Below are 20,618 nucleotides of genomic sequence, written 5' to 3'. Positions count from 1 at the left end.
GCCTGGAAGGACGTGGGCAGTGGGGTCCCCCAGGGCTCGGTCCTCGGGCCCGCACTGTTCAACATCTTCATCAGCGATTTGGATGAGGGGGTAAAAAGCACCCTGTTCAAATTTGCTGATGACACTAAGATGTGGGGGGACGTGGGAACATTGGAAGGATGCAACAGGCTACAATCAGACCTAGACAGGTTACAAGGGTGGGCGGATGAGAATAGGATGGGTTTCAACACAGACAAGCGCAAGGTGATGCACCTGGGGAGGAACAACCGGCACCATACCTACAGGTTGGGGAACTCCCCTCTTGTCAGCACGGAGGCGGAAAGGGATCTGGGGGTCATCATTGACTCCAAGATGAACATGGGCCGGCAGTGTGGAGAGGCAGTAAGGAAGGCCAACCGCACCTTGGCATGTATCCACAGATGCATCTCGAGCAGGTCCAAGGAGGTGATCCTCCCCCTCTATGTGGCACTGGTCAGGCCGCAGCTGGAGTACTGCGTCCAGTTCTGGGCGCCGCACTTCAAGAAGGATGTCGACAGCATGGAGAGGGTCCAGAGGAGGGCCACTCGTATGATCAGGGGACAGCAGGGCAGGCCCTATGAGGACAGGCTGCGGGACCTGAACCTGTTCAGCCTCCAAAAGACAAGGCTGAGGGGGGATCTTGCGGCCTGTTATAAACTAGTCAGGGGGGATCAGCAGGCATTGGGGAAGTCACTGTTTCCCTGAGCACCACCAGGAGTGACCAGGAATAACGGTCACAAGCTGGCAGAGGGTAGGTTTAGGTTAGATATCAGGAGGCCCTACTTCACGGTCAGGGCGGCTAGGGTCTGGAACCAGCTTCCAAGAGAAGTGGTGCAGGCTCCTACCCTGGGGGTGTTTAAGAGGAGGTCAGATGAACATCTTGCTGGGTCATTTGACCCCAGTATACTTTCCTGCCATGGAAGGGGGTCGGACTAGATGATCTGCTCAGGTCCCTTCCGACCCTACAAACTATGAAACTATAAGTTGAATTCAAGTAGGCTTTTCAGCTAAAAGGGAGCTAAGGAAATAGTTTATCACTTGGGTATATCATGTAATTCTTTCTTGCAGGGCTATTATGACAATGTGACGTGTCAATACAGGCAAGCCCTGCTTAGCATTCTTAATTTGGTTCCTGAGAAACTGAGTGTTAAACGAAACTGAAAGTATTTGATGACCCAAGTTGGGGACCACAATTGCTTTTAGTGATCCAAGATGGCGACCACAGGTGTTTTAATGAAACTCGCTGAGCGCTAAGTGAAATCAGGTATCAATTTAAAATGAGTGTAATAGTGCTAAGCGAAACAGCATTAAGTGGGGGCACACTGAAACGGAATGAAGCTGAAAATGAAGCAATTCTCAGTTTTTCCAGCTGGAAGACGCAGAGCAATTAAGACAGGATGGAAAAAATGGAAAGACAGAATATCTACCCCATACTAGTGCTGAGAGACTGTCTGCTTTACTGCAGTGAAATCTAAATTGATCAGCCAATGTTTACTTTTTATTATACACATTTCCTAACCTAAATTAAGACTGTTTTCCTTTGCTTACTGACCTGCATAGTCGGAGATCTCTGGATAAGATTCTTTTGACACTTCAGAACTAGGACTTCTCTGACATCCCCACTCACTCACTCTATTTACCCTTCACAACTTCTCTAAGCAAAAAAACAAAAAGAAAAGCAAAAACCAAACAAAAAGAAAAATGCTTCCAAAATTTTCTGTTACATTGTTTCAAGATCTGCAGAAAATAAAACTAAACATATGGGGTCACCAATATGGTTTAAAAAACAGAACAAAAACTAAGAAGGGGACGGAGAAAAGACAGAGCTGGCACTGGTGGGAGGCAGGAATAGGCATTATCGCTATCCTAATACGATCTCAGTTAAGCTTGTCACTGATGTTATCCTTTGCATTTAGTGACAGCTGCTGTGTATGGATGCATCTAGACACCCAAAACTGCAGCCCAGAGACAGAATAACGCTCCTAGTCCTGCACAGAGGGGAAGGATTCCTCCTTTACCATGAGCAGCAATGAATCACCTTTGTGCTTGACAACCATAGAACTGTTGCCAGAAAAAAAAACAACAGCAAAAAACAAACAATCAGCTACACAAATGCACAGTGACAATCATGAAACTATTCTAAAACTTAACAGTTCATCTTCAGTTACAAACTGAAGGTTAAAATGTCTTCTAAGGTTATAGTTGTAAGCAGCAGAATGTTTTTATCTTTCTATTTGAAAAAATGAAGAAAAAAAAACCTAGGAGAGAAAAATACGGAGAGAAAGTTAGGTCGCACATACGAGAAGTTGACAGTTGGGATAAGCCAGATTTACGGTTGGCCGTGAACCCTTAATGTGAGCCATGTGCATTACAAGGCAGCATTTAACTGAAGAATCAGAAACTGTATTTCCTGCCTGGTTCTCTGCATACTTTGGATGTGTAAGGGATCACAATTCAGGTTTCCAGATTTATGGGTGCCCACCTATTCCCTGACTTGGTTTTACAACCCCAAAACCACTCTTGGAGCCATTTTCCTAGTACAGATATAAGGCACATTTGCTGACTATAATCTATGACCTTTACTCAGAAGGTACAACTATACGTACACAGACAAGTATAAAACTGTGGGGTGGCACTCTCAACACATCACCATTGCCTAAACATCAACAACAAAATAAAGATTTTAACTAGGATTATGTATGAGTCCCTGAGGACTCTTTCATTGTAAGGTATTACAGATTTCACTCTGCCCATGAAAGTCACCTCAGGTACAACTATCCAGCATAAAACCCCAAACATTTCACTAAACTTATGGGCTAGTTGGCTTAATTCAGGATTTCAGATACTTGTGAAGTTCCAGAGAAGCTTTCAGCCCAGGGGTGAAATGTACTGTGATGGGCACAGATCATAGATGCTCCAAGAAAGCAGACCTTCTCCTAGCACAGAACAGTTGAGCTATGAAGTATGTTAAAAACATACTGCCTGACTTCTGACTCTCTGACATTTCAGATACGTATTTATGGGCACTGCCAGAGCTTTGAAGAGTAAAAGGGGAGCCTGAAAAGAATTTGACAAGCGTAACAATGAGATGAAAGAGCCTCAGAAAACATTCTCCTTTCTTATAACTACACAAAAGTCCCCCTTTCTTGAAGCAGTCTGGGGGGACAATAACTTTAGTGCTTCAGTGACAGTCTTGCAACAATAACAGCCTAACTCTTCTTAAAAGCCTGACCAAACCAACCAGATTTAAATTCCACCCCCACAATAGATCTTATTACCATTAGCAGTAAAAATTACTTCTAAAATACAATGTGGCTCAAATGCAAAGTGACTTGAAGTGAACTAACTAGGTGTGCAAGACTGCAAGATGTGGAAATTGGCACTGTTTTTAGATCTGCAACAGAATCTGTGCCAGAATGGAAATTTCTTACAACTTGTTGGCTGGGGGCTGCCACTTTACCATATAAATGTATCTGTATACTAACAGGCACAATCTCATTTGTTGATATTCCCAAGAGACAAGGTCCAGAAATACAAAACTGATGCCATGCTCTGTAGCTATGAGGGAATTAATTATGCAGCATCTTTAAAAGCACATGGCACTGAAAGATGAGAATATAATTGCTAGTACTCTTCAACAAGCCAAGTAATTGAACACAGCTACTGAGTTTTTCAACAAATACAAAATGATTGAATGAATAGGGTAATTTTACAGATGGTAACATGACTATTTAATTTTGGACAGTTATGCCATGTTTGGATATTTGTTTTTAAAAAAAGGGGGGGAAAAATTGGTTTCATCTGTCTGCATTTCCACTGCCTGACTTGCCAGGCACTTTTACTTACCAGGCATCACTCCTTTGATATCACTTTCAGTGTTCATTTTGTTCTTGTGAGTGAAGTGAAGGATAAGTTTCTTGGATGCCTCAAACTGTTGTGTGGCCATCAGCCACCGAAGGGATTCTGGGAAAATACTTCAAAGAGAAAGTGTGTTAGTGGATGCCTCCAAGTATCTGCCTGTGGGAGCTTATTGCCTTTATCTGTTTCCTTTACTATTATTACTTAATTCTCTGATAATGTAAGAAATTCCTAAAATATACACAAGCCTTTTGGGTTTTTTTGCAAATAGCATAAAACACAGAAAGACACACACATTCTGTCAACTGAGTGTGGGCGCTTTGTGTTCCATTGTCCCTCAATCCTTTTGACCCTCAATCCTTTTGACATGGATTCATTAAAAAAGATTCCTATCACACCACACTGTTAGTAAATAGGGCACCAATAAAACAAAATATGGTATGTCAATAGAACTATGGTCATTACAATGTATGAAGGGGTTGGGGAAACTAGGAAGTATAATCTGCAGTAACCACTAGCTGCCAAGTACAGAATGAGTTGTGTAGTTTCTAGATAGCAGTTTGAATCAGAAGAAAAATAATTTTAGTTAATGGAAGTGACTTGAAGTTTTATTAACCTGGAAGAATAAAAAAAAAACAGTACAACAGTGATTTTGTTATAAGGCAGGTTGCTTAAACATTTGCAAAATATAAAACCTTTTTCTTCTAAGTCCGAGGTGACCAAACACCCATACAGATTTTAAGGCCTGCTTCAGACTAAGCAGTTCATACTGCTATAAATGTTTAATAAGCATACTTGTTTTGTTATGGAAAAAGGTCATTTTAATGAAAACAAATGTATTTTATTTGCATGGTTCCCAGCATAAAAATGTCCCATGTATGGCAGATTACTCAACAGAACATGGAATGAATACTAATAAAACTCAACACAGAGTACTACTTGGAATATAAACATCACAGGAAACAGCACTAAAAAATAAAAGTTAAAACACTTCTGATCGAATTAACAGCAATATCTCAGTTTTAAAACTTCAATTTCCCTTAGGTGGGTGAGGAACTGGGAAAGCTTTTACGTTTAGGAACACACTTGAAAGAAATCTTTTGGATAGGAGTTGGCAAAAATGTGATAACCACAGTATCCCAAATAAAGAACACAGGAGAGGGACCAGATTTTCATTTGCCCACAGCATCCTGTCGGCAGACCAGACTATCAGACCCTGAACAGGTCATCTAATTGTCACTTCTGGACTATGAAAATAAAACCTGATATAAAAAAAGGAAGCCTTATGAGAATTTGGAGAGCTAATAAATTCCAATATAAAAACAGGTTAAGAGATCCTGACTTACACTGATTAGCAGAAGGTCTCTTTGGAAATTACTAGACTACTCTGGTAAGCTAAGAACTAAGAGGCAGCTGGCTTGGGTGTCATTAAAAGCAGCTGTCAGATCCATGTTTTGATGCTTGGTTACCCACAATCTATACCTAGTAATGTCCTATTAAAAACACATTTACCCAATAAAATACTTGAGCAATAACCATGAAAGGACTCATTCTGTGATGCAAACATAGCACTGTGTACCCTACTGTTTAAGGGTGGTTCTTAAAAATATCTCTCAAGAAAAAATACACATTTATTTTCTTTAACTGCAGATGTTCACTCTAATCTCTGGATCTCCTAACTGACCTTCCACATAGTTTTTAGATCCATATTTGTATAGCACCAATAAGGCATGTACAGAACTCAACATAAAGAAACCCCACAAGGCATAAATGCATCTGAGGATCGTGGTACTTTCAGTCATTTTTAAAGGTGACTTCTCTTCCTCTATGTGGACCTCAGTTTCACTGTCTCTGCTGTGTGTTGAGGAACTTAAAATTGTACTGAACTCTCTAAAGTATACAATTAAATGATATCAGAGATTCTACCACAATGCTTTGCTACAGATGCAGAGTAAACATTTATGTGTTTCAGGTAATGGGGGGACATAGAAATTGAGTAGGCAGTTGCACAACCTTCTGGGGTTAATAAAGACAGCACACATTGCCTTGAGCTAGAACAAAACCCTGGAGGAAGAAAAAAGAATATTGACTGTGTGCATTAAAAATAGAGAATCTATCTTAAAAACCCAATACAGCAAAGAACACTAAGCATGTACAACTAAACACTCAGCCATTCCCCTTGACAGAAAAATAAGCTATTTTACTAAACTCTTCCCAGGTGTCTGTTTCAGCATATTTTCTTGCAGAAAATAATAGTGAAAAATTCCTCATTTTGTAAGTCTACCCAAAGAGTCCAAATGGAATACACCTTCCACTGTGTTGCCCTTGACAGCTAAACAACATTGCCTGCTCCTCCAACTTCCTTTAAAATATGTTCTCTCACTCCACTTCCCCCAGATGCATGGGCACATACACACCCCAGAAACCTTCTAGCCAGAAAACCAGTGATGATTCAACCACTGAAGGAAAAGAATTGCATCAATACTGGCATTGCTCAGTATTCCCTCAAAGTCTCAGGCTTTTCATGCTGCATGTGTAGTATAATATTTTGTTATCAATATTTCATAGATTTCATAGACATTAGGGCTGGAAGGGACCTCAGGAGATCGAGTCCAGCCCCCTGCCCAAAGGGCAGGAAGTCAGCTGGGGTTATAGGATCCCAGCAAGATAAGCATCCAATTTACTCTTGAAGGTGTTCAATGTAGGTGCTTGAACCACCTCCGCTGGCAGACTGTTCCAGACCTTGGGGGCTCGGACAGTAAAGAAATTCTTCTTTATGTCCAGCCTGAAACGGTCTTGCAGGAGTTTGTGACCATTCGACCTAGTCATCCCTTGGGGCGCTCTGGTGAACAAACGTTCCCCCAGATCCTGGTGGTCACCCCTGATAAACTTATAGGTGGCCATCAGATCACCCCTGAGCCTGCGCTTTTCCAGGCTAAAGAGTCCCATGGCTCTCAGCCTGTCATCGTAAGATCTGTTTTCCTGACCTCTGATCATGCGCGTGGCTCTCCTCTGGACTCTCTCAAGCTTCTCCACATCCTTTTTGAATTGTGGAGCCCAAAACTGGATGCAGTACTCCAGCTGCGGCCTCACCAAGGCCGAGTACAAGGGGAGAATGACGTCCTGGGATTTGCTCGAGAAGCATCTATGGATGCAAGCCAGCGTTTTGGTCACTTTACTAGCCGCAGCATCGCATTGCAGGGTCATGTTCATCTTGTGGTCAATGATGACCCCCAAGTCTTTTTCCTCTGTAGTGCTATCCAACGTAGTACTGCTGAGCCTATAAGGATGCTGCAGGTTTTTCCTCCCAAGGTGGAGAACCTTGCATTTTTTGGTGTTAAACACCATCAGGTTCTCGTCTGCCCATTTGCTGAGCTTGTCCAGGTCAGCCTGGATCACCCGCCTATCTTCTGGCGTGGATGCTTTGCCCCAAAGTTTGGTGTCATCGGCGAACTTGGCCAGTCAACTCCTGACTCCAATGTCCACATCATTAATGAAGATGTTGAACAGGATGGGTCCAAGGACAGAGCCTTGAGGGACCCCACTGGTCACAGGGCACCACGATGAGTGACTGCCATCAATTACAACCCTCTGGGTCTGACCACGGAGCCAATTTCCCAGCCAGCGGATCATGGTGGAGCCAAGGCCACAACTGGCCAGTTTGGCCAAGAGGTGATCATGGGATACCAGATCAAAAGCTTTTTTGAAGTCAAGATATATGACATCAATCTCTTCTCCCTCGTCCAGGTGATAGGTCACCTGGTCGTAGAAGGAAATGAGATTGGTCAAACAAGACCTACCCACAACAAACCCGTGCTGGCTATCCCTTAGGATGTTAGCCTGGGCCAGTCCATCAAGGATGGCCTCCTTAATACATTTTTCTAAGATCTTCCCCAGGATAGAAGTCAGGCTAATGGGCCTGTAGTTAGCCAGATCCACTCTCCTCCCTTTCTTGAAGATCGGCACCACATTGGCCTTCTTCCAGTCTTCGGGCACTACACCAGAGCACCAGGAGTTTTCAAAGATTCATTTCCAGTAGGCACTGTCCAAGAGAAGTAGGTTTATCCAGGCCCTGCGGAGTGTGGCCAAAGGGCAGACAAAGGGTAATGTGAAGGGTTGAAGCATGGGAAACTTTCCCATTTACCCCTCAATTATAAGTCGGGTATGTTTTCTGAATTATATAATTAAAGTACGTCATGAAAACAAGACTGTCAACTCATTTATAAAGGGAATCAGATCTCGTAGGCATGTATCTATCTGTTTGTCAGGAGTTCCACTGACTTCAAAAACAGAGAGAAAGCCTCAGAGTCCCCTTCCTACCTGGTTCTTCTCCAAAACAGTTACCACCTATGTGTGGAAGATGAGAAAGGCACCAGCTATTGCAGCCTCAATGCTAAGAAGTTCACGGAAAGTGTGAATAATGGAAAAATAAATTAGTAGGGAGTTGAACATAGGGGAGAGAGGGAGAGGAACAAGGCAGGCAACAGTGGATTAAAAAATTGGACAGAAGGGACAAAGGGAAAGGAGTACTGTAGTCAGGGTCAAACTGTTTAAAATTAGATACCCATCGTGGACAAAATGGTCATGATATATGGAAGTCAGGTTACATCTTTGCTAGAAATTGGGCTAAATCAAATAATCAGATTTGTACCTATAACCATGCTTCCCTCTCTGCACAACTTGGCCAGTGGATATTACTTTTAAACCAAGCAGGTGGTAACTCTTCTACTCTTACAGAGATGTTGTATGTTAGTCCCCTCTGCAGGGACAAAGCCAAGGAAAGTACAGATGTATGGGAGAGAAGAGGGCTACGCTGGCCTCCTATTCTTCAGATCCTCAAGCCAAGAAATGGGTACACAACTCAGCAGCTGCCACAGCAAAACTGGCCAGGATACTGAAACATAAATGGAGATATAAGACCTGGGAGAGCTGGAATCACTATTTCCTCACATACCACACTGCTGAAAAACACATGTCTTCATTCTGTCTTCCCAGAGCAAGATGCATTTCCACCCCACCCCCCACCCCAATCTCACTTGACAGAGCATGGGTGCACCATGACTGGATGCCTGGGCCACATGGAGGAGCAGCAAAGTTAACTCATCAGCATCTTTCAACTTCTCACTGCAGCTCCACCACTAGAAGCTTAACCTTCTCACAGTTGGTACTAAATGGGCTGCTCAGCCAAAAGCTACTGCTAATTTGACAGTGGCTGAGAGAGGGTTAAAACCTCAAGTGGTGGAGCTGAAGGGAGAGGGTGAGTGATGTTGATGGGTGGACTCTGCCCCTCCTTCACGCAGCTGAAGGAGCACAGCCCCCAGCAGCTATTCCAGCATCCCTGTTCCTCCATTCTGGTGTGGAAATCAAACCTCCGTCACTCACACAGATCAGTTTTTGTACACAAATCCTTCTGCAAGAGTCACTTACCCAGTTGCTATCTAAGGGCTGGGGCAGATGTAGTATCTGAAGCACCTCAATGGATGTGTACATCTGCACAACTCTACAGATGTCCACACCCTTTAGAGCACTCCAAAACTGGCCCTCAAGGAAACAGGTACTCTTTAGAACACTTCCAAATGAAAAGTTTCCCGTAACATTTGAGCGCTCACCCCACAGTGAGCGCTCTCCTGGAGTTCCCCACCTGCTAGACCTGGAAGATTGGAGGACATTGCAGGGACATTCCAGGACAGTGGAGATAAAGTGAGCAGGAGAGCACTCACTGACATTGGCTTCATGCCCTGTGCCATTAAGGGAGTGAAGAGCCACAGACCCTGGAGAACCAGGGGCTTCTCCACTCTGCTTCCTCCACTACGTCTGACAGGGAACAGAGCTGCAAGTCACTGCATCTGTCTGTCATATTTACCTCCCTTTGCTGGAGAGCAGCCACAGCAATTTTGAAGTGCTTCAGCAGGGAGGAACAGGAGCGGGAGAGAGAGCTGCCACAGACTGTACATCTGTACATGACTGAAATGCTCCATTTTTTAAATGCTTCAAATGCTAGGACTGTCTCCATCCCATGAACGCTGTTACCGACTATGTAATGTTATTACTTTCATATTGTTCAACTGAAGAAGTGGTTACACGTGGCTTCCTGCATGGGGTATCACCAAAGGCAAAGGAACTCTGTGTGCACAGACTAACTATAGGCTTGGGCCTATCACAACTGAATAACTGAGTGCTTCCCCTGAAAAAGAAAAAGAATCTCCGAAAGGCTGGACAGGCTGTAGACTCCAGTCTGTACAACCAGGGTTGGGAGGGACCTCATGAAGTCATCTAGTCCAGCCCCTTGCTCAAGGCAAGGTCATCCCTGACCAAGCCATTCTAGCTAAGGGTCTGTCTAATCAGCTCTTGAAAATGTTCAGAGATGGAGATCCAGAACTTTTCTAGATAGCCTGTTGTAATGCTTGACCACTGTCATAGTCAAGGGTCATAATCTGGTCCTTGCAGATGTTGATCCAGCTATTGTCAGAGATAAAATAGGAGAGAGCACGATACTCTTATTCTTCCTCCTCACCCCCTCCCAGTGTTTGTATACTTCCAGCATTGAAAATGCATAGGCCTAAAAAGAAAAAGCCTTTAATTGTTCTAGTTACTCAGGATGACAACCAACCACAGGAAAGATGATGGAAGATACTGTATATCTCTATGATAAAAAACACCCCCATCAGCAGCTTGAGGTTTTTAAACAAACTTCCTAATTGCTTTGCCTCAGCCAATCAGGTTGTTAAACAACAGTATAGTAAGCAGAAATCCTGCTTTAATATTTAATGCGCTTCTCTTGTTATTGTTTTAGTTGTGTGAACTCACATTGGGGCTCCATGCAAGCTAACATACTCGCATGCATGCACACACATGCATTTCTAGTGTTGATCTCAAAACATGAAGCCACTTGACAGGAAATTCAAAAGCAAAAAAGAGCAAACCAGTAGAGAAGCTTGCAATGAAATATGATTTCAGGCCTCTTTTTGGTTTCCTATAGCTTATCTCCTCTCAGTACCCTAAATTAGAACAAGACTACTACTGTAACATGCTGCTTCACCAGGATCTTACTATGACACAAAATACAGTAGGAAATCTATTGTCCATTTTCTATAAATGCCACTTTATTAAGAAGTGATTGCCTCCTCTTCCCTCTTGTCTAGTCAGATGGGGGAATATTAGTTGTTAGTATTGACAACCTTTCTGCTTTTGCCTCTACCCATCCCCCCATCCCATTTAGGATCATTCCCTTTGGAGTACTCTTTGTAAAGAACTTAAAAGGCTTTCTTCTGAGGAAAACTGATTGGTGAATCTCCTACTGCCTAAAGCTGAGTTGGATGCTGCCAGCTGGTTGGCATAAAATGTTTGTCCATGAAAAAGGTAGAAGAGGAGCAACTTTGAATTTGGGTCAGTTTTCAGTTTCCCTATTAAAAACTGGGTACAAGGAGGTGGAAAGGAAGGGGAGAAATATTAAGTGGCGGGGGGAGGAGACAAAAAGCCCTGAAACCACAGAAAAATCCAAGCAAGGAGGGAAAGGCCAAACGCTTTACAAGGTAGAAGTGTTGAAGAAAGTGATAGAAAAAAGAAAGTGAGACAGAGAAAAGAAAAGAAAAGCAGAGAAGAGGAAATGCACGCAGAAGTGGAAGGGGAAGAAGCGTTTCAAAATCTTTTCCACTTTCCATGATTAACATGCTGAAGTAGCACAGGCATCTGGGAGTAAGCCAGGCCTTGTTGGAAAACAGAGTAAGCTGGCACCACTGCAAGATGCACTGCATTAGTGCAAGCTATTGGCATAAGGAATCTACACCAGTGCAACAATAGACTATGGACCAGTGTAATTCAGGTTCCATCAGAGGGAAAAGTGAGTTTCCTGAAGGCTTGCCAGAGCCAATTTCAGGTGTTTTTCAGGGCAGACTCACTCTCCCACACCTCTGATTGCCTGAGGGAGCCTGCCATGGGGCTGATTACCATTGAACAGCAGCACATAGGTTGTTCTTCAGCTGTTTTAAGAAAGCAAAGCTCACCACTTACAATTCTTATTGAAAACATACTAAATAAACTTTATTAAACAACAACAAAGCAAAGCAGGGCTTAGGAGAGCTGTGCCAGGTGGAGGGAAGCCCTTGTGGCGAGGGCACCATGCACTCCATACCTGGTTGTGGGGGCATACCTATGCTTCCAGCCCTAGGGCAGGAGGTGCTTACCTGCTCCACTGTGGGCAGGGCTTTTAAACTCTCCATCAAAGCAGGGACTCAACAACCTAATTGGCTCTGGCAGGGGTTCAGGCTGTATTAGGTGGCCCCTGGAAATACATGGGGCTTCCACAATGTTTCCAGGGCTCTGCTGTCTGTCTTCTCTGAACTTCAGGTAAGTTTCCCCCACCTTCTCACCCCTGGCCCGCCCTCCCTCTCTCCTGCTGTTTCAGGCCATTTCTAGTCAAATCACAGTTTTCCAGGGCTTAGGGGGAAATGCTAAATTTTAGGCTGTCCCATGCAATCCGCTGAAGCTCAAACCATAATGGTCCTTAACTATAGTACTAGTTCAAATCCACGGCTAGGCTGTTTAAGTGACAAAGGGAGATAATGCTCTGGGGGGGCGTGCTGAAGGAGGTAGGTGCACAGGTGGTTTTCTCTTCTGTCCTACCAGTGAGCAGACATAGAAGATGGCATGAGATGTGCATCACAGAGACCAACTGGCAGCTTCGGGAATGGTGTCTCGAGGTGGGCTTTGGCTTCCTCGACGACGACTTGGACATCACGACAAGAGACATGCTGGGATGGGATGGGCTCCACCTTTCCCCTAAAGGTAAGCATGTGTTTTCTTCTAGGTTGACGGATCACCTCTGGCAGGCTTTAAACTAGGCTCATGGGGGGAAGGGGAAGACAAGGGCAGAGGAAGCCTTGGACTGCCAAACCAAGCAACACCCATAAGTACAGCCCAGTCTAGACCGACGAGCGGAACATATACACAGGTAAGCAACAGGGGACAGGGCAATGCTGTGATTAGGGGGCCAGTGCACACATCCCCAGGAGGCCTCAAATGCCTTTACACAAATGCTCGTAGTATGGGAAATGAGCAAGAGGAACTTACCCTCCTGCTAGCTGACACCAACCCAGACACAGTGGGGCTCTCTGAAATGTGGTGGGACCTAATGCGTGACTGGGCGGTGAACATCAAGGGATATAGGCTATACAGGAGGGATAGGACAGGGAGGAAAAGTGGGGGCGTGGTGCTCTACATTAAGGAGGAATACACATCCTCATCAATTAGCAAAGAGTCAGAGGAAGGGCACTCTGAAGTGCTCTGGGTTAGGATACAAGGCAGTCAAAGGGAAAGAGACTTAAAGATGGGGTCTACTACAGACCACACAACCAAGGGAGGAAGGAGGACCTGGGAAACTATAGGCCAGTTAGTCTTACCTCAATCCTGGGTAAGCTTTTTGAGAGAATTATTCTGGCATGAGTCCATGAGGGGCCAGCAGGGGAGATTATGCTTAGGGGCAATCAACACGGGTTCATTAGAGGCAGGTCCTATCAGACCAACCTGGTGGCCTTCTACGTCCAGTTCACCAAATCCTTAGAAGTAGGCGTAACAGTGGACATAGTCTTCCTGGACTTTCGGAAGGCCTTTGACACTGTCTCTCACTCTGTTCTCATTAAAAAAGTGGGGCATTGTGGTGTCAATACCTACACAGTCAAATGGGTCACCAACTGGCTGGAGGGCTGCACCCAGAGAGCGGTGGTGGATGGGTCATTTTCCACCTGCAGGGACGTGGGCAGTGGGGTTCCACAGGGCTCGGTCCTTGGGCCTGCACTGTTCAACATCTTCGTGACTTGAACGAGGGGGTAAAAAGCACCCTGTTCAAATCTGCTGACGACACTAAGATGTGGGGGGATGTGGACAAGCTAGAAGGAAGAAATAGGCTACAATCGGACCTAGACAGGTTACAGGGGTGGGCGGATGAGAATAGGATGGGATTCGATACTGAGAAGTGCAAGGTGATGCATCTAGGGAGGAAGAACCAGCACCATACCTACAGGCTGGAGAACTCCCTTCTCGTCAGTAGAGAGGCAGAAAAGGATCTTGGAGTCATCACTGATGCCAAGATGAACATGAGCCAGGAGTGTGGGGATGCATTCAGGAAGGCCAACCACACCTTGTCATGCATCAACAGATGCATCTCAAGCAGGTCCAAGGAGGTGATCCTTCCCCTCTATGCGGCACTGGTCAGGCCGCAGCTGGAGTACTGTGTCCAGTTCTGGGCACTGCACTTCAAGAGGGATGTGGACAACATGGAGAGGGTCCAGAGGAGGACCACTCACATGATCAGGGGGGAGCAGGGCAAGCCCTATGAGGAGAGGCTCAGGGACCTGAACCTGTTCAGCCTACACAAGAGAAGGCTGAGGGGGATCTAGTGGCCTGTTACAAACTAGTCAGAGGGAACCAGCAGGCATTGGGGGAGTCACTGTTCCCCCGAGCACTACCAGGAGTGACCAGGAATAACAGTCACAAGCTGGCAGAGGGTAGATGTAGGCTAGATATCAGGAGGTGCTACTTCATGGTCAGGGCGGCTAGGATCTGGAACCAACTTCCAAGAGAAGTGGTACTGGCTCCTACCCTGGGGGTCTTTAAAAGGAGGCTAGATGAACACCTTGCTGGGGTCATTTGACCCCAGTACTCTTTCCTGCCATGGCAGGGGGTCAGACTTCAAGATCGGCTCAGGTCCCTTCCGACCCTACTAACTATGAAACTATGAAAATAAATCCTTTCCCCACATCCACCCCAACAACAACAACACAAATATTTCAAACTAACCCAGCTAGTCCTTCACTTTTAACCAAGGTGAAGGGGGTTGGTTTGTTTTCATTACTGGTACATTTAAAGCCTCATTAGAGCCATATGCAGGAAGCATCTGATACTAAAGAGAATGAAAACAAACACAGTATCTCCTGTATCCTTGAGGCCTGAAACACGGGCCTTTTTTGTAGTGGGTACCAAAAGTCTGCACTTGATAGGGCCCTAACTGCTTTCAGGTATGTGTTGCTCAAATGAGGCACACACGCATGCTTGTATCAGGCACATATCCCAGATTCCTAGCTGTCCTGATGCCACAGTTTTGCCACTGATCACAGGCCTCTCAGACCTGCACTCTTGGATAAAGCTGCTCTGTTTTGCTCCCTTTCAAACAGTCCCTACTCTAAGGCTCCAGTTGTTTAGGACTTAACACTATAATGCCCACATGCATAATGTAGGGAGAATAAGGAACAGAGATAGAAGCAGTTCTGACCCAGATATAGAGGAGTAACCAGCACTCTTGTAACAAAGGAGGGACATGAACAGAGCAGGGAGAAATATGGGGGAGCTGACATGACGGGCCACACAACTTTTCACTGTTTAACAGATTGCTTTGGGTCCAGTGTGGGTACTTCAGCTACACTATACTTAATTATTAATTACTCTTAAATTGGGGGGAAGGAGGAAGAGGGCATAGACTGGCAACATGTACATGCCTTTCAGAAGAGGAATTCCACCTAATCGAATGAGGGGTATGTACATATCTACCACCACTGTCCTGTGACATCACTTACGGTATAGTAGTTTCATAGTTTAGTTTCATAGTTCCTAACCCTGGCTTCCTTCCATGGTATCCCTCTCATTTTCAGTGCAAGTTACCATACCCTAGAGAAGAATTTGGGCAGCAGCAAGTCCATGAAGATTTTTTCTGGTTTAGGAAAAAAGGTTAGATTTTTCAACTCCTGTTAATGTCAGCAAAGGATCTTACTACCAAATGAGCTTTCCTTAGGGTTTGGATCAGATCCTGACATGTAAGTATTTACAAAAAGAAAAATGTACTATTTGCACATAAGTATGTTCTGATGGGACCAGGCAACGGTGATTTCAATACAGACTAAGCTGGTTGGATTAAAAACTAGCAAGGAGTACCACTCATTGAGAATTGTGTAAATGGCCTACCACATACACACATTAATCAACATATGCTGACATAACTTTAAATCCTGTGTCAGTTGCGCCATGAATTGCAACATGCCACATACTCAAACTTAGTGTCATAAAATGGCATGGTTCCATGTGCCACATATAATGTGGAGCTCTTTGTGTTTCATTTATATGGCACCTTAAATGAAACATGTGGCGTGCATCTCCAGCTCTAGGGCTGTCAGCATCAACCCTGGGACAGCACTGGGTCTGGACAATCAGGTGGGTGTCAGCCCTGGCCAGTGCAGTCCCAATTCTAGACTCGCCGCTGTCCCGAGTCTGATGCCAACAATCAGCTGTCAATAACCACCAGGGCAGCCCTGTGACCCAGTGAGGATCTAGAAGTATTATAACTGGAATCCGAGGATTGTTATGCGGCATCCCAGAAAGTCAGGCATTTGGCTATGCACATCTGACAAGGCTAGATGCCTGATTTCTGGGATGGGACAATTTCCTCAGATCCCAACTGTACCATTATATTGACATCTGCCAGGGGCCATATTCTCAGAGAAGGCCAGAGAAAGAATGATGGGGACAGACGAAGCCCAGTACAAGTGTGAGGGAAAAATCTATTTTAAGAACTCCGCTCTTCAATGGCCAAAGCTGAGACACAGTGGCAACCATCCTTCTAGTGCAGGGGTTGTCAACTGGGGGTACACATGGGTCCCGGAGGTACGTGGGAGAAAGTGGGAATGAAGTGCCACCACCCGGTGCTGCTGCCTCGCAGGTGCAGGGCTGGGGTGGGGCAAAAGCAGGGTTGCACAAATGCTGCACTGCTGCCACTCCACTGCTCACCATGCTCCTGCTCCATATCTGACTGCTTGCCACCTCCCTTCCCCCCACTGCGGTACACTTACTAAAAAGGGGGCCACTGGGGGTACACTTATTAAAAAAGGTTGAAAACCCCTGTTCTAGTGAAAACTTACCTTTTTTCTCATTTTTTTTAGCCTGGTGAGAAGAATAGGTAGCATAAGTTTCAATGCAAAGCAGAACTCTTCTTTTTCCACCAAACCCTGCTCTACTATTTGGAAGGCAAGGAGGAATCTTATTTTTTTTTAAAGCTCTGTTTCAGATTTGTATATGCACTAGGGATAGGGGTAAGGTTGAGGCTTTTATAACTTCAAAAGAAAAATAAAGAGTTCTACAGTGACTAAAAAAACAAGTAAGTGGGCCTTCCAGATATCCCACTCCTCTGAAGCCCAGGAACACAGGACCAAAAGAGGCCACTGGGATCAGACTTTAAGTCCTTGAGTTCACAGGTGACAATTTGACCAAAGGATTCGTAACATTATCCACTCCAAACCCATTTGCACATCACAACCACATAACAGCTCATTTAGAAAAGAAGTAAAAATCCCTATAATGAGCAACAGGTAAAGATCAGGATAGACAAGGTCACTGCCTTGGTTACTGCAGTGGAAGGATATCTGTTAGGTTAAGTTATGTTCAGATGATCCTAAGAAGATTGTGAGCCATTGATCATGGAATTGCTAAAAAACTCATAGTCCTTGCCAATCTAACCACGGGGAAAGAATCTTTCTGAACCCAAATCTAATGATTAGTTGGATGTTGAGCCTCTCTTACCAGGTGCATGAGAAGTTTTTAAGTACTGATAGCAACACAAGCACCTTCCAGTCAAACTCTTGCCTCTAGCCAAGGTTGACATTCAGTGCTTCAGAGGAAGGTAAAAAACAAGCACTCAAAAAACTCAGAGGCCAAGCACCACATTTCTTCTGGCTACTGTAGATGACCAGCAGGTCTGTAACATGACTATCCCATACACCTCCTCCTTAGGGTGCATGCATATTTATCCCCAAGTAACAGTACAGAGATACTTACTACCAGTAAAGCAGCATCAGCAAGAAAGGGCAGATGATGACAGCTTGGAGAACCTGCCAATCCCTGCAGAGGGCAGCCAGACCTGGCATGAGGAACTGTCCAGCCATTGCAATGAAGCTTGCCACCATGGTGATCATGAACCGGTGCCCAGGAGGACAGAGCTCTATCCCTAGAACAACAACAACAGAGGCAAATTTTAAAAAGGTCAATACAAGGGGAGAAAAGAAATCAATAGTAACAGAAGTGCTCATTAATAGTTCACTGTGGGCCTAGCATTAATGCACTCCCATAAATCACAATTTATTCCATTTTATTTAAAAAGAGAATATAATATTCCTTTTATAAATTATTTCGCTCAGTCCTGCGCCAAAAGCAAGTATTGTATTGGAGAATTATTTTTGGCAAGTACAAGATTGCATGGGGCCCAAAGACTTAGGATCCAGGCCTGCAAGAACACCATGCAGAGATACTGAATACCTTCAATGTTCAGGACTCCCACAGGAATTGAGAATGCTCGGCATGTCACAGGAACTAACTCACTGAACAAACTGAAAAGCTGCTTGCCCACAAATTCACCATGCTGCTGTTCAAATCTCATTTCAAACTGAATGTTTCTGAACTGCTTCTGATAGCTAATCTTGCTCAACTTTCAGGCAGCTTCCCAACTGTCTTATCCTGTCCTTGACTCTTCCCTTTCCTCTTCACTGAAGTCTACTCTCATCTCAGTCATCCCCACCACCAGACACCTTAGCCACCTTATATGGAGTGAATTAAACTTCTTAAAATTCTGGATTTGAGCTACGTACTTAGTCTCAGAAGTGAAGATGCATCTCCCAAAACCCAATTTTTAAAATAACCCTAAGGAATTATTTTGGCAGGAAAACTGGAATATACCATAAAATTGTACTTGACGTTGATGATTCGCCACCCCAACAAAATCTAGTAGTGCTATATGCCATATTTCCCATTTCCATATACTTACTCCCATGGATTAATCTTTCATATAATAATCCTGCCAAATATACTAATTGTACAGAATTTATCTGCAAGTGGGAAGAGAGGTCTAGACTAGTAAGCATGCGTATCAGCATGATACACTGGTCTTTGTGACTGCTGGAACTCCTCTCTCACAGTCTTACTGCTTAAATTACTATTAAATAATTAAGATGCCATATAATGGAAGGGGAAGCGATCAACTGCTTCACTACACAGTTTTGCTTTGCTGACTGTTTACTAATGCAATATGATTTTAAATGGTTAACCAGAGACTAGCTTCTAGGTGGGATGGGGATTAAATACAGTGTAATATTAGATATTTTGACAGCTAGCACAGTATTACTGGAACCTCACCAGTCAATATCAGAGACAAAATGTATCTATAGTGCATCTATAGTCAACATTTTCCACCACAAACACCACAGTTCAGCTTCAAAAAGGGAAAAATACTAAAACATACTTACTTGCTGTGGCAACAAAAATACCTTTACACTTTAATTAGAAAAATAAAATAAACAAAGTTCCCATTCCATTCATATGGCATTATTCCTAATAATAAAACATGCAGAATTTAACAGATTCCATTTTTTTGGTGTGAAGATGTCAGGTGTAGTTTGTTTCTATACTCAACAAGGAGAAAGTTTTGTTTTGTTCCCTTAAACTTAAAATCATAATCATTTGCACTTCAGTACTCCATTCTTAAAAACAAGGAGTAATTTTATTACTGTAAACACAAAGTGTGCACTAGACATCCAAATTCAGTATTTTAGTTCCTTATCTTGGATTAATCTCAGGTACAAAAATGCACTGAAACAAGAACAGCTTTTATATGAAGTCAGAAAGATGCATCAAATAGTAAAATTGAGTCACAGATGCATAATAGATATAGTATCTGTAGCAGTTATTAATCTCTCAAAAAAACCCAAAGAACTCAGGAGAAGCAAGCAGATGCAAAACAAATGCTGGAACATGATATGTATAATCAAGTTAAGCCCATTTCTTAAGAGAAGATGAAAAATCTCTGTGGTTACTGGATGAGCTTGAGTCTCATAACATTACCAGCAATTCAATAACAATTAAATATGACATTACTGATGCACATAAACTAGACCACTAGATCAATCTCTGACTTGCCGAATATCTCTGAAATAAATCTTAAAAGACTCAAAGAGCTGCACAGAAGTTTTCAGCAGACCCATGGCTGGCTGCCATTCTTGACCTTATCAACAAAGCAACTCCAACTTTGCTGTGCTAATAGTGAGCATCCCCATATCTCATCCTATGTTGCGATACATACAGGCAGCCCTTCCAACCAAAATAAAGCTCCATGCCTTCACAGGCTCAAAGTGGGCTCAGGTATACCTAATGCAGGATCAAGAGCAGATTCATCCCATGCTCAGTAAATTTATCCTGGAACCAGTCATTTTCCCAGACAGCTGAGAATTGCCCAAACCAATTCTTTTGACTAAGTAGCACTGTAGAGTCTCTTGTTTAATTTGCATATATGTCAAGATGACTAATTATTAAAAAACAAAAATAAAAAACATTTTTTTCTGTTCCATATATACTAAATGATCCCAAAAAGCCGGTTAATTAGATTTTATCAGCTGGACTGAGTGACAGCCCTTGAAGATGTTTCAATTGCTGTAGATTATTAACCTCAATATCTGCTGAATACCAAAGTATTCCCCATGGTAAGGTGCAGGGTCCATACAGGAATGCTGCAGGTCCTTAAACAGCTCTGTGGATCAGCAATTTCGCTACACTGTATCCAAAAATCAGTATGTATATCACTGAGTGGAACTGATTTTTAAAGTAAGCACATACACATTGCAGCATAATTTCACAAGAAATATTTCGCTTTTATATCTGCTGCATGCTTTTGAACTGCAAGTGACAATTAAAAACAATGAATAGGGAGTTGCAGAACA

The 20,618-nt window shown here is 43.7% G+C and overlaps 1 protein-coding gene across 2 annotated transcripts in view; it reads right to left on the bottom strand.

The window, feature by feature from the left end:
* Positions 1–20,618, bottom strand: part of SLC22A23 (solute carrier family 22 member 23) — a 192,917-nt gene that overhangs the window by 42,691 nt on the left and 129,608 nt on the right. For both annotated transcript variants that reach the window (XM_090039359.1, XM_090039360.1), the window contains exons 4-5: positions 17,692–17,860; positions 3,865–3,992 (exon numbers count right to left, since the gene is read on the bottom strand). In XM_090039359.1, the coding sequence (XP_089895485.1) occupies positions 3,865–3,992; positions 17,692–17,860 (297 nt within the window). The remainder of the gene's footprint in view (positions 1–3,864; positions 3,993–17,691; positions 17,861–20,618) is intronic.

This window comes from Crocodylus siamensis, chromosome 3 (assembly GCF_052110815.1).
Source record: "Crocodylus siamensis isolate JL-2025a chromosome 3, ASM5211081v1, whole genome shotgun sequence".
In the NCBI taxonomy this organism is placed as follows: Eukaryota; Metazoa; Chordata; order Crocodylia; family Crocodylidae; genus Crocodylus; species Crocodylus siamensis.
This window is presented reverse-complemented; position numbering and strand designations above follow the sequence as displayed.